The sequence below is a fragment of the Anser anser genome, assembly GCF_964211835.1.
Source record: "Anser anser genome assembly, chromosome: 4".
Taxonomy (NCBI): Eukaryota; Metazoa; Chordata; class Aves; order Anseriformes; family Anatidae; genus Anser; species Anser anser.
The window spans coordinates 24399169-24414076 of record NC_139724.1 but is presented as its reverse complement, the minus strand read 5'-3'; the positions used below and the strand labels follow the sequence as shown (position 1 = coordinate 24414076).

Sequence of the window (14908 nt, the reverse complement as noted above, 5' to 3'; positions counted from 1 at the left end):
TTTTTGTGTAAAGTATATTTTGGGTGCCTATGAATGGTATTAATAAAAGGAAACTACTAAGTCAATTTCATAACTTGGTAGGACTATGACACTACGAGCATATGTCCAGGGTCACTATAAGCTGACTCCCATGGCTAGTATTAATATCAGAAAGGTTTTTCCATCCACTAAAATTGGTATCAGTTAAATGACATCATCATGACAGAGCTATCAAAACATTCTTTTCCGCAAGCTGAGGCATGACAGTCTCTGCTTGGTGTTTTTACAGGAGATATAAAAATACTTGGTGATGAAGAACTTGTAACTGACTTAGGGAATGAGGTCAAACTAGAGTGAGGTGGATCAGTAGCACACATGCTTCTTGCCACAGAATGCAAAGCACACTGAAGAGTGAAAGCTTCAGCTAAACCAGTGATGCATGAGAGGACTTTACCTTACATGGCTGCATATGTCATGGAATGGGCACAAGCAAGTCTGCTAGCCAAAAATGAACTGTGTTGGGTGCCAAAACATACTTGATTGGTTATGGAGACAAGAATATCTGGTCCCATCTCCCTGTGCAACTGGATGAGACACTGTTATAAAACATCAAGTTTGTTCTGAAATCAGAAATTTTAAATTACTGGACATTTTCTCGCTGAAGCACTAGGAACAGTAATGTAGGTGCAAGTGAAAATTTTTGTTTGGCTACCCTGGAATTCTCCATACTTTGTAGATCCATAATGAAAAAAATAGAGGTGAGAAGAAGGTTAGAAACAAAAACCCTTTGATGCAGTCCAGAAAGACTACTTTTAGTCACAGTCTTCCCACATCAGTTGTAAAAATGGCCCAGCCAGAAGAGGTGGTAACTGAAAGGGGGTTTTTGCAACAGGGATGAAAATTCCACAGGCTGCTGCTCATGGCCACATTTACTCTAATATCTGATGACATTTATTTTAATCTTTATCTGCATACCGCTCTCTCTCAGAAGACTACCATCTTGAGCTGCTGACTGGGATCAATCCTCTAGAAGTGCTGATGCTACACAAAAAGAGCGCATGATTAATACATCAAAGAGTACATAAGAACACAATTCCAAAGTAGGATAATTCTGGGGAAGGGATGAACAAGCGATAGTTCTAAGTTTCAGATCTGCTCCCAATCCTCTCTCTGCATTTTATTCAATTATTTTATAATGAAAAATTGAGAAATTTCTTGAAACAAGAACAGCCTGAGCACTGCCAAGACTTAGCTGCTTTGCTGGTCAGGACCTTAGTACAGTGCTCAGATATACTGGCCACCTTACAGCATTGCATTTTGGAAATGGTCTCCCAAACATTTCCTTCTCTCCCAGATTCTATACATTTGTTTTAGTAATCGTGGTACTTGATCCATTCAGACTTGCACAGCTTATGTTGCTGATGCTAACTTCTGATAGTAATATTATGCCACTAGGGATTTTATATTTTTCACAGAACAATTCATAACTTACCAACAAAGAGCTATTATGAATAAACCTCTTCTCTTCTTCCTTAACACCTGCCTTCATCCTTCCAAAATTTTTCCTCTCTTTTGATTTTGATCTCTTTCCTCTCTTTTTTTTTTTTTTTTGATCACAGAAAAGCTACAGATGGCTTCTTTGTTCTGAAAGAGTAATACATTGGTCCTTGCATAAGCAACACGATTTGTCTTCCCCTGCATACTGTGCTTATAAGTGACATTTAATTAAAGGTTCTCTTAAAATACATTCAAAACAACACGAACAACAGCCATATTTATTTGTCTTAAGAACACGGAGCTAACATGAGTTTGGCTAGATCTTTTGATTTCAACTTGCTTTGGTTACTTGACCAATGCTTTAGAAATTTTACTAATTTACTCCTACAGTTTCTGCCTGTCTCCTACAGCTTTCTGCAACAGCAGAGTTGTCTAATATCGAATATCTATTCTCACTACAGGAAGGATATTGAGGTGCTGGAGCATGTCCAGAGAAAGGGAACGAAGCTGGTGAGGGGTCTGGAGAACAAGTCTTATGAGGAGCAGCTGAGGGAGCTGGGGTTTTTCAGCCTGGAGAAGAGGAGGCTCAGGGGCGACCTTATCGCTCTCTACAGGTACCTTAAAGGAGGCTGTAGCGAGGTGGGGGTTGGTCTATTCTCACATGCCTGTTGACAGGACGAGGAGGAATGGGCGTAAGGTATACCAGAGGAGGTTTAGGTTGGATATTAGGAAAAATTTCTTTACCAAAAGGGTTGTTAGGCATTGGAATAGGCTGCCCAAGGAAGTGGTTGAGTCACCATCCCTGGAGGTCTTTAAAAGACGTTTAGATGTAGAGCTTAGTGATAGGGTTTAGGGGAGGACTTGTTAGTGTTAGGTCAGAGGTTGGACTAGGTGATCTTGGAGGTCTCTTCCAACCTAACAGATTCTGTGTGATTCTGTAATGAAAAACTCTATATTGCAACTATAAGAACTAGAAACAAGAGCAAAAGCAATCAATCCCTTTGTGTTTAGGTATAAAAAAAGAATAGTGTTAATATTTGGAACTGTGTTTTCAATTGTAGCAGAGATTACGTTACTTCTGAAATGTTTAGTTTCCCCTGTTTGCAGTAAAAAATTCCTTTTTGCTTCTAAATCTTCAAATACCCTGGTGGAAAGTACCCACTTTCCAGTAACAGTTATCCAAGGTTTCAGTAACGCTTTATTTTAGACCATAGATCAAAAACCTTTACCTACCAACCTTATGTTTTGAATAGCAAATCAAAATATAAAACAATAATGAGTTAAAAACCTTTACACATGGAAGTCTCTGTGTTCCTCAAGCTCTTCTTGAATGTGAGAAACACACAATTACCAACTGCAAACCAGCAAAAAGTTTATCATCGGCACACTGCTAAAGAGCCCATCCTGTTTAGGCCTGCAACTGATTTCAGTATGGCAAACACACGGGACACACAGAAACCAACAGCATGTCCTCACAGATACCTTCACATCCTGAAGTTAAGAACAGAGCTAAACAAAGATGTGCAACAGATATTTCAGCTGGGTAGAAACACACAGCATTAGTACTATCTACTTTTTTTTTTCCTTCTATCCCCTATTTTTATCTGCAAAGATCTTATTTCTTCCCTGGATCTCAAACCTGACTCATGGCCAGTTACAGGGGAGGGAAAGAAACAGCACTGTAATATATACTTATTTCAGAACAGCCTGGCAGTCCATGCTTTTAGGCACCATGAGGCCTTGCACCTTTTTAGACCCCTGTATCTTAGCTCCTGTGCCTACTTCTTGCATTGATAGTGCTGGACTTGCAGTGTGGGAAGTGAAATAGAAGCGAACCACTGCTGACACCTGTTGTCCACCCTGAGGAATTTGTGTTAATCAAGCCTGGTCTACTTCATACAGTTAAATACACAGATACTGTTGTACAGGCTCTCTTAGAAACATTTCTCACCTAGGCTTACAGTACAAAACTAGAAGGGAGAGAAAATGACGTCAGCTGGAGTACACCCTCCGTCTCCCCAGTTCTCAGACTTGTAACCTCTCATGTCCATGGCACAGGACTGGGAACCCAGGAGGGGCCTGGGACGATGAGCCAGAAGCCACCCCACTACATAAGCTCATTTTTGCTAGCACAAATGCTAGACATTTCAAAGCGAAATGTCAACCCACCCACGAGAGCAGGGTGGAAAGCTAATGCGTGGGACCATGGAGCGCTTTGGTAAAGAGAAAAAATTCTAATGGTAAGATGGTTTATATACTAACATGTGCAATCAAGTGGCAAGTAATAAGTATACTGTAGGAAACAATGTAACGCATAGCAAGGTGAAGTGCTAGACTGAGCAAGATAGACAGCAAGTGAAAAAGAATCAAGCTTCACTTCGTGTTATTTCCATTTTATTAAAATAAAATTGACTTAGAATAAAACGCCAGAGCCCTGTGGGGACCCGGCTGTGACAGAACCGTGTGAGGGCGCCCCAACGGCTGCGCGCGGCGCCATTCCCTCCGCGGGCGCGAGCGCAGGCGCGCGGGAGAGGCGGGGCGAGGCGAGGCGCGGGGCGGTGCCGGCCGGCGGGGCGTGCTCTCGGCGGGGCCGCGCCTCTCCGTGCCGGCCGCGCGCCCCTTCCTCCGCGGCCCAAGCCAAGGCGCCGCCGCCGCCCGCCTCGTCCCAGGCCGGCGGAGCTGCCCCCTCACCCCACCCCCCCGCCCCGCTCACATCCCGCGCCTGAGCAGCGGCTGGAGCCCGGCGGGCCGAGCCGAGCCGAGCGGGGAGATGAACACGGTGCTGTCCCGGGCCAACTCGCTCTTCGCCTTCTCGCTGAGCGTGATGGCGGCTCTCACCTTCGGCTGCTTCATCACCACCGCCTTCAAGGAGCGCAGCGTGCCCGTCAGCATCGCTATCTCCCGGGTCACGCTGTGAGTGCGGGGGGCCGCTAACGGCGGGGGGGGGGGGGGTGTGGTGGTAACGGCCAGGGCACGGTAACGGCCGGCTGCGGGGCCTGCCCGCGCCCCTCTCTCCCCCTCGCCGTTAACGCCGGGCCGTGGGAGCAGCCCCGCTTCCTGCCCGCTGCCCCCTGCCGCGACCAATGAGGGAGCCCCACGACGGTGTCCGCCGCCTCCCGGCCCGGGCGGAGCTCGCGGGGGGCCGGGGCCTCAAGTGGCGGGCGGGGCCCGGGGCGGGCGGCCGGGGTCGGTTTGCGCCTAGGGGCGACCACCGGCAGCCTGCGGGTGCCTTGAGGCTGGGCCGTGGCTTACGCAGGGGGCTGGGTGTATGCCGGGAAGGCTCTGTGGGCTGCGGGGAGTTCATTGCACCGGAATTAACATATATATATACGTTTTAAATTACTAGTTCCCGCAGATGCTCCTTTCAGTAACATATTTTCCCTTTTTTTATGGGGTGTGGGCAAGTTGTGGAGCGGTAGGCTGACCCGGGTGGCTTGTCTTCCTGTGAAACCTACCAGGTGTGGAATATGTAACACGGCATCAAAAGCGCCTTGCCCACATGACACAAGGCAAACTTGTGCCAGCGGAACTGTCTTTTTCATTTTTTTTTTCAAAGGAAACTTTGTCACAGGAAGCTTGCATCAAGTTAAGCATGGGGTTGTAGTTTCACAAGCAATTGAGCTCCCGCCACTAAAAACTGAAGGCCTCAACTCGGGTTTCTGGTGGCGTGGTCCCTTACCAGATGGGACATGAGAATAGGGTGCGCTGGACACCTTTCTGAGCTGCTCTTACTCACTGTTGAGTCAAAATGTAGGTTTGTTTTCTTACCAGGTTTGGTTTTGGTTAGTGAGTTAAAGCAGCTGATGGAGGTTTGGAGCCACCCCAAGGCAAGAGGCAGGAGCGGATGGCTGGCAGCAGCCTTTGAAAGGCAAGATGAACACAATTAAAGAGTAGGAACTGCAGTCACCTTTTGGATTGGTTTAATACCTTAAGGAAACAAACCCATACTTATAGTGGATTGAGGGTTGCAAACAGCCAAAAACTGGCATGAAAAGAGAGTGTTCTGGTGAGCTTGACAGATGTGAGGTAGCATACTAATACCTAATCTGGATGAAATTTATACTGCCAGTCCCTTCAGTGATGCGCAGATCTGATATTAATGAAAAGAAGTTGTTTTTCTTGAACTTATAAGAAGTTCTGCAGGCCCCCAGTTTAAAAAGGTGTTGATTTTTGCAAAGGGTTGGAAGTGTCTACCAAGTCTTAAAATGGTCAGTTTTGGTGGTATTTTTCTTGACTGCTGTTTCCAAAAGTTTTTTCACCGGCAACCTTTTTTTTTTTTTTCCCCTCTGAGATTACTAAATGTAATTTTCATAAAATTATATTTTACTAATTTTCACAGTGGAATAAATGCAATTGATAAATTCATAATTACTGATACCTTTGTTACATGAGGAATTAGGGTTCATAGTTCATTGCCAGCCTGCTTAAGGTATTCTTGTCATAGATGGAGAGTTTGGTAAACTGATAAACTTTGATAATATGAAAATATCTGATAAGCCTCAGTGTTATTTTCCGGTTTCATTTTTTTAACGCGGTTTACTGTGGCAACGTTAGATATTTCTCAAACAGCAGATTTGTAATAAGGTTCCAAAACGGTATGGTTTTTGCAATGTAGAGAAAAGTAAGCATTTTCTTTCTACTGCTCCTTAATGACTACAGATGCCAAAGAGAATTTCTGTAAGTTGTGAGAACTGCAAACATAAACAAGGGTTTATCAGAACCTTTGGAGTGTCTTGTATGAGACTGAGCACTAGAGGCTTTTTATGTAAAGTCAATAAATATTATTGAAAATGGTTGCCAGCAGACAGCTATGCTGCTAGTTTTCCAATCAGGTTTATGTAGCTTGGGATGAGTAACGCATGCTTTGCTAAAAATGAGATGTAGTGTGGTTGAGGTACAGACAAATGCAGGTTTTTATTAACAGGCAAAAAAACCCACCTATAGGCCATTTGTATAAACTACATTGAATTCTCTGGGGGCAAGGCTTGTCATTTGAGACTGGGTCTCCAAACCTTCTGGAGGGCAGGCTTTATTTTATAATGTGGTTATATTTTAAACAAATATATTTAAAAGAAAGTAGTGGAAATGCATGAGGGAAGTATGCAATAAGAACAATGATTTATGTAAAGCGTGAGAGAGAAATAATGAGAGAAGATAATCTTGTGTTTTGTTTTATCTTAGCAAAAATGTGGAAGATTTCACTGGACCTAGAGAAAGAAGTGATCTGGGATTCGTCACATTTGACATTACTGCAGATATCCTTAATGGAAAAAGTGGTTTGAGAACATTTTGAATTGAGAACATGTTGACATTTATTTTTGTTACCGTATAATCTTCAGATATTCAGGACTTGAGGAAAACCAGCAATTTGTCTTAAAATCTAAATTTAAAGCAGCGAAAAATAGTATTTTACATAGCTAGGGCATGAAAATAGAACCTGGAGTAGTTGTTATGTAAATGACACTGGGCGAGATGTTTTCTCTCCTTTTTTATACCTACTTTTAAAATATGGTTCTGTAGGGAAGTGCAGTGCATCTAATAATGGGAAGTGCATTTTAATGCCAGGACATTATTAGCGTTAAGTGACGGTTGTATTGGTGGTTTGAGGTGTGAATTAATTGTAGGGTTTACATAACACATCGTTTGGACTGTCATACAGAATCTAGGAACTCCAGTGCAACTTTCAAATTTGCTGTGAAGCTTTTAAAATTCTGGCCACGTAATAGTTGTATACAAGGACCTGTCTTCCTCTAAAAAGACATTGCATTCCTTTACTTTCTCAGATGTTAAACTGTCAAATCTTTATTGTTTAGTAATGTGAAATTCACTGGGAAGTGTATGAGGTACTACAAAACTTACCACATTAATTTTTGACCTCTTTCTCATTACTGATACCTTTGGGCAACTTTTCATTTTGTATTTTCCTTCTTGACTTCCCTGTTAGTCTGCTTTTATTGGGAAGAGAGAGTGGTTCGTGGGTGTTCTTTGTTTTTGTTTGGGGTAGATTTTTTGAAGATAGAAGGGAATCATTCTTAGGATTTAGGATCTTGGTATTAAAATACTATTTTTCTGCAGAAATCAGTACCGAATATAAGGCATCATGCTTTACCTCAGGTGATTACACTAAGCCTTGCTTTGAATCTGGGCTTCAAGAGATTCCTGGGATTTTTTCCCATCTGCTGTTTTTTGTCACTGTGTTAGACAGGACATAGGTTTCCTCTGTGCTTCAGTTTCCCTGTTTTGGAGAATGATACACTGTGTAAGCAACCGAAACAAATACAATTCCTGAATGAACGTGAAAGCTGGATAAACAGGTTAATCAGATCTTTGCAGGTATTTGTTGCATGGTAGTGAGAGGGATTAGTTTTATCATCTGGAAGCAGGAGAGGAAAACTCCTTACAATGAGTTTTTTTTTTTTCTCTGGAATTCTTATAGGTATTAAAACCAGAGACTGAAATTATTCTAAAGTTGATGAAATAGTATACAGCGTATTTTGGAACGGAACAGGGCGAGTCAGAACAGGACCTCTGGAAGAAATGTTATTATTCAAGGATTAGTCTGCAGTGTGTGGATGTTAAAGATTTCATGTTTTATTAATTTTGTTTAATGGTAGAAGTAGTTTTAAATTTAATTATAAAAATCCTGAATTAATCTTTCATGCTTGGCGTAAATAAATTTTCCAGTGTGTAGAGTTGTAAAATACAACTTTCTGATAGTTTTCTTTGGATGAAATCTGTAAAAAGATATTGGTGCATTGGCTGTCTTAACTAATGGATGCGAGTTGTTAGTCCTAGTGAGAATTAAATAAAATGACTGTTAGAAGAAAAACCTAGGGAAAGGAAAGGGGAGGAGGCGATTCTCAAAAGCTCTCTTGGGTGTGCTTAATAAATACATGGCTCCCTTTAGCAATTATTCTGGAGATCTCTCGTATGGGATTCCTTTATCTTGTTTGTTGTTCTGAGTAGATGACTAAAATATTCAAGTGAAATAGCTCCAGCTATTCTTGTGGAAACAGCACTTAATTATGTCATTCTTTCATTTCTTGCCTTTTGTTGAATTAGAGGCTTAAAAACGTGGTTCAGACTTGGGGTGAGTGGGGAAAAAAAAAAAGAAAAAATGTTCTGGATAAGTGGAGAATACTGGAGATCTGTTCTGGATACTGGAGAATAGAATAAAAGAGATGACATCTTTGTAGGTTGGAGGAATAGAAGGTTACAGTTAATCTTTATCCTCAATTAAGAGGTATCAGCAGTCACACATGGTGTGTTTTATTGCTAAATAAACAACAGACAAGTATTCAGAATATCAGCTTTATTATACTGATGGTCTCAAATGGCAGTTGTCAGTTCTTCACCATCAATCAAAATCTGGGTAGAGTTTTGTTACAGTCTAATAAACTGACTTTGTAGTAGGTAGGTAATTTGATAATTCCTGATGTCCCTTGCAATATGATAGATTCCAATCTACTGACTTCTCTAATGTTATCAGCTCTTTGAGCTCTCTACACTCTGTGAATTTTGTTTGGTTAATGCTATTATATCTTGATCCACAGTTGGATACCAGTGTTCTTTGATAGTATAAATAATAGTTTTGAAGGTATTTGCTGAAAAATCCTGTCTTGCATATTATATTTAAGATTTTACAATAGATTTTTTTTTAATTTTATAACTAGCAATAGATTATAGTTACTGATTTGTAATGTTAAATATGGAACTCTTAAATCATTAGAGGAAATAGCTGTTAGGTTTTTTTTTTTTTTTTGTCTGATTAATGAACCCTATTGCTTTAAAGTGATGGAAGTATATGTTAGAACTCCTGGAAATGTTCCGATTTACAAATAAGATGAGGTATGTTGAAATGTAAGAACTCACTGTAATTATCATAGTCTAGTTAGATCTAGTAAAAATAAAACAAGATTATGAAAGTACAATATGGTGTTTTCCTTAACGTGCATACATCTGCAGAGTATATTTGACTGGAATGTTAAACAATTGTTTCTATATTTGTCTGCAGAATATTCAACAAAAAACAATGTAAGTATGAAAAAGAAAGTTGAAGTTATTACCCATTTTGTACTGCAACTATTTTTAACATTCCGAAGTTCTGCTGGGAAGAGTTAAGGCACCAGTATTTCCTACTGGCTTGGACTGTTTTCACTGGCGTTTATGGTTATTATTTTCTTGACAGTTTAACTGCAGGCTTGGAAGTTCAAAAGCTGATGAAACTTAACTTGCTATGTGTCTAGCAAACAGTGAAAAATGTAACACCTGTGTCGCTGTTCACTTAGAATGGTGGAATGTGGCATTTTCACCTGTTTGTGCTGTCTGTTTTACTTTTCCCTAACTTTGCAGTTGACTGCTGTTAGAGATATAGGGGCCTTTGGTTTGGCCAGATGTAGTGAGTCTTTTGTTCTTCGGTTACATAAATGTTTGCCCAGATCAGCTACTGTAGCCTCATTTGTTATCTCATCCGATTTCTCAAAATAATTGGTCTTGTTTCATCCTTTAAATTGGTTGCTACTGGTGCTTCACTTTGGATAGCTTTTTTCCACTGGTCTGAAAGGAACTGTGTAGAACAGCCTATGGAAGTTAACTTTAATCAACTACCATATGGTAACACTGAATGCTGGTTTAATCTAGTATAGTTATATTGAAAGGATATAGTGAAGGCTTTTTTATCTGGCTACATAAAACTATTTTTACACTATTTTTTTTTTAATATGCTAGTTGTTTTATAAATGCTGGTGGGTTTTTAGGTATTTTTATTAGAGACCGGAACTTCATTGTTTTGCTTCGTCTTTTAGTTTTGGTTGTGTTTTGTTTTGTTTTGTTTTTTTAACTTAAATCACCAGCTCTCATAAATATTGAGAAATATTTTGTCTAAATTGGGCTGTATGGCGCTAAACAAGACTGTAAGGATACCCATGTATCATTCTTACTATGCGACTACTTAGAAGAGCAGTATTTCAAATACTTCAGAATGTGGATCCATCTTTTAATGTGTCGATACAACTCTTTGAATTATGCTTGCAATTCATGCAGAGATTTTTTCCATTGAAGTCAGTAAGAATGTTAAGTACCTGGACAGTGTAGCTCTATTTGTCTTTTGTTTGAGAGAAAGTCTAAATGCCACCTTAGATTAGAAACAAGTTTTGCAATTGAAAAGGAACACCCATCATACTTTGTAAGTCTTTGAAATCTTCAGACTTTTTAAAATAGCATTGTCATGTCGTATCAAGCTGTTCTTTGTTGTTCTGTTTATTGTGCTGCATTTCAGTGTGTAGTAGTACTAGTTTTCCCATCGGTCAATCATTTTTATTAAGTTAGTTGTATGAATTGGAAATGTAATTCCAAGGTTTTTAGGTGGATAATGCCTTGAAAATTCAGTGACTGGAAGTGCTTTGGTAAGTTACCTTGCTGACTTAATCATAATTTTTTTAGGCTCTGAACCAAGTGGTCCTTTGGGACAAGATCATGTTGAGAGGAGATAATCCAAGACTGTTCTTAAAAGACATGAAGTCGAAGTACTTTTTCTTTGATGATGGAAATGGTCTCAAGTAAGTAAATCCTATTTTTTTTTTAACCCTGACATCTTGATTTTTTTGCATTTTTTATGTATTTGTATTGCTGTGTTAAGGTAACTATATTCTATCAGTCTATTGTGTCTTCATAGTTTAAGTGTTGGGATACCATGTATCCCAAGATCGTCATCTGCTTCTGTAGACTAGAAAACAAACTGCTTCCAATATTCTTGTTGGTCTGTAGAACTGGTTCTGTGCTGCCCTAAATTCTAAAGGAGTTGAATAATAGTAACAAATAAAAATAAAACCAAAAAGAGTCTTATCCAGAAAATAGATAATATTTCATGAAGTAACTACATGAAATCAAAAAGCCTGTTGTTTCTGGACCAGGAAGACTATTTGTATCCCAAATAAATTAATGTTAGTATTTGTTAATTAAAGTAGTTAACTTCAGTACTTATGCTGATGTTCTTTTGTTGCTTTTGCAGGGGAAACAGGAACGTCACTTTGACTCTCTCCTGGAATGTTGTACCAAATGCCGGCATTCTACCTCTTGTGACAGGGTCAGGACATGTGTCTGTACCTTTCCCAGATACCTATGAAACAACAAAAAGTTATTAAATTATAATACTGAAGCAACATATTTTTATACTTGTATATTGTGAATAAATTTTATTGCAATTTCTTCTCACATCCCATGCCACCCTCCAGTGAAAGGTACTTAATTTCCTCAGGTCTAACAGCATAGGAAAAGGAAATAAAAGTTCAATTTTTTTTATTAATAAAACATTGAAGCTGAAACTTAAAGGAAAGGTAAATTATGAAGTAATGGTTTTGGGGGGAAAACTGAGGAATTTTTTTTTTCTTGGCCATCTGGGTATAAATCTATCTTTCTTTTAAATAAACATTTTTACGCCAGAAACTAGTCTTACTGTTTTTTTGAGGTACTGTGATAGTTATTTTGTCTGTATAGAACTCAAATACATTGACTGGAATGAAATTTCTGTGAGTGCCTGGAAGTTTAGTTTTAGAACATTTCTGCTAAATGCATGCTTGGCACGTTGCAGTGAGGTAACCTTGGCCCTTTCTAGGACTGCCAAGAGCTATTTTGAAAAATGATAGATCATTGTAGTCAGACTATAGGTCTTGTTTTGAGTGTCATTGATGTAGCGCATTTGCAATTCTGTATTATAAAGTATTTTAATAACTTTATAATACAGATAATGCAGCTATTCTTATTGGAAGAATAAAAATAAATCTCAGTGTGATAAGCTTAAGTCAATAAGGGAAATAGAAGCTTTATTTGAACATTTTTGTTAATTTTTATTGGGATCTGCTCAGCAAGAAAAATGAGCACACTGGTTCTGAAGAGGACTGGGACAACTAATATTAGAGGGGCCCTTCATAGCAAGGAACGAGACAGATGTTCTCCAAAACAGTCTGGGAAAACATCTAAGAAATATGAGATTTCCTATGGGAACAGAAATTTAGGCAGATTTACTAGCTTATATGAGTGTAAGGGTACCTGTAAGCCCACCTGGACTTTTATCAACCACGAAAGATAGTGAGTAGCAGTTTCAGGCACAACCTCTGCCGCAACAGTTGTGGCCTCTCACTGGTACATGCACATCCTGCTCTGCGTCCTTCCACAGCTGTGGGCACAAATGCTGAGAGGACAGAAAGAAAAACACGGGGTATCAGGATTGTCTTTTGGCAATAAAGGTGGTTTATACTGATCAAATAGTGTTTCTTGCTCATCAGGTATCCAAGAGAAAGAGCGCTTGCCATTGTTGCCTTCCTGACATGGTTACTAATGTCATGTGTATATTCAAACAATGTACGGTGTAAATTAATTTATTGCCAAACAGGAAATGTTCTGGATGCGTTGGAGATTTTCAAAAAGAGCAAATAATCTGAAATTAAAGAAATTTTTTACTACTGTAAATCATGGAAAAATGATTAGAAGGGCATTGTGTCAAACATCTAGAGGTATAGATGCAAAACATTGAAAACTGAAAAAAGACCAATAGATAGTGGTTCACCAATAGATGAACACAGAATTATGTCTAGATAGAAAAATGGATGTTGACTTCAATTTGCTTGACTTTTTAAGCAATGCTGAAACTGGAAGACTGAAATCAAAAAGACTTGTACCGTGTGCAATATTTAGACAAGCTACGTGGATCTAAAATTGCATGTAAATGCTGCCTCTTACCAGTAAGGTGATCTGTGATGAGACGGCTGCAAGTAGGGAGAAACTTCCCATAGGAGAGGCTGTCTTTGACAAGCCTGCTGTTCTATAGCATTAATTTAATTCTGAAAGATGTAATGTCCATCATCAGAAAGGAAATGAAATACTCTAGAAGGAGATAATTGATCTTTGACCCTAAAACTGTACTAATTAGATCTTGTTCTTTGTCTCCATCTGCTTTTTTTCACCACCAGGGGGAGAAGGGAGGCCTGACTAAAGGGGGCCATGACATTTTTACATTTTTTAAAAATTGCTGAACTGGAGACATTAAGTGAAGTGTTCAGCACTTTCGTATGTTTCCTAAGATGGCTTATGTGGTTATTTTAATACTCTGCAATTGTAGTCATGCTTTATAAAGCAGCTGATTGCTAAATGTGACGCTTTTTAGCTAAAGAAAAGAAAAAAAAATGGAAGGCTGTTAGGTGGAATTCTGTTCTTCTAGTGTTCCATATTGAGAGTTTGCTGAAGGTCATAGTATGGTATTGTTGATTTGGGGTACAGATACCATCCCTCAGAGCTACTGTTGGAGTAGGGGACCCTGGAATGGCTTGGAGCACTGTCAGTCTGGAGGGGGTTCAGTTCATGGCTGGAGTGATCTTAGATCCTCTCTAACGCAAACCAAAATTCAACAGAGAGGTTGGATGTGTTGTTCTGCGATCTCACCTTTAATTTTACGCTGCAGAAGCTATATTGCTGTAATTTAACAAGCCAGCTAATTGCACCTGCTGACATTAGGACACTATTTGCATACAATTACTACAGGATTCATTTCTGCAGAAAATGCTGTTTTGGGTATCAATGGGACCTAAAAAAAAAAAGAGAGGAAGTTGGAGCCACAAATAACACAGTGCAAATAGTACATTCCAGGTAAAGGGTAGCTACTAAGTGGGGCTTATTTCTTCTGGTCCATAGAGGGACTACAGATGACCCCTGGGTATGAGGACAGATGAACAGTGATGTGTTCTGTTACGACTTTCAGGGAAAGCGGTGTTTGTACTGAAAATAACACCCTTTTAAAAAGCAGAAAAAGCAAAACCAAAGCAGGAAAGAACTAATGAGCGTACCTCCTGGATTTAAGGTAAAAAGTAGTGTGACAGGGTACTTTCACAATATTTCCACCACTGGAAATGACTTAACTTTTGTTTGCTGCTTTTGGCTGCAAGGGAAAGTGGTCTCCTCCTTTGCTGGGAGCTGACCCAAGAGCTGGCTGATCTTGAAGAGACCAGCTTGCTCTTTAAAAAGGAACTTTTAATATTTATGAAGTATCCCCAACTGACTATTTACTTGGACTATAAGTAGGTATATTCTCTGTTGACATAACAATCATAGAGCTCTTAAAAAAAAAATAATCCAGAAACTGCTTTGTCTTTTAACAAGCAAACATTTTGGTTTTGAAGTGTGAAAAATAAAAACTATTTTTACAGTGCTATTTTAGGACAATTTTTCATTTGTACCCACCATGCTTAAATGAATTTTACTTCTCTGAACTAGTGCTGTATTCCACAGATTAGCATAATCAGCACTCTGAGATACATCCTGTTTTTAACATGCTTTGATATAAAATCTGTTAAAAAAAAAAAAAACTATTATAGAGAATTTAATACAGTCATAGAGAAGAAAAAGAAGTCTTTTTAAAGATAATTGGGCAAAATAGTGGGGG

At 39.4% G+C, this 14908-nt stretch overlaps 2 protein-coding genes across 4 annotated transcripts in view; one reads left to right on the top strand and one right to left on the bottom strand.

The window, feature by feature from the left end:
• ASB5 (ankyrin repeat and SOCS box containing 5) overlaps window positions 1-3724 on the bottom strand; it is a 37871-nt gene extending 34147 nt beyond the window's left edge. For 2 of the 3 annotated variants that reach the window (XM_083835347.1, XM_083835348.1), the window contains exons 1-2: window positions 1472-3724; window positions 955-1020 (exon numbers count right to left, since the gene is read on the bottom strand). The gene's annotated coding sequence lies outside the window, so the exon portion shown is untranslated. Of the gene's footprint in view, window positions 1-954 lie in introns of all 3 variants that reach the window. The other variant, XM_083835346.1, reaches the window with a different exon arrangement.
• Window positions 3725-4043: 319 nt separating this feature from the next.
• SPCS3 (signal peptidase complex subunit 3) lies at window positions 4044-11919 on the top strand. Its single transcript, XM_083835351.1, has 5 exons — window positions 4044-4389; window positions 6658-6733; window positions 9436-9510; window positions 10918-11033; window positions 11486-11919. The coding sequence occupies exons 1-5, from the start codon at window positions 4247-4249 to the stop codon at window positions 11616-11618; spliced, it is 543 nt and encodes a 180-aa protein (XP_083691477.1). The 5' UTR covers window positions 4044-4246; the 3' UTR covers window positions 11619-11919.
• The last annotated feature ends 2989 nt before the right edge of the window (window positions 11920-14908 follow it).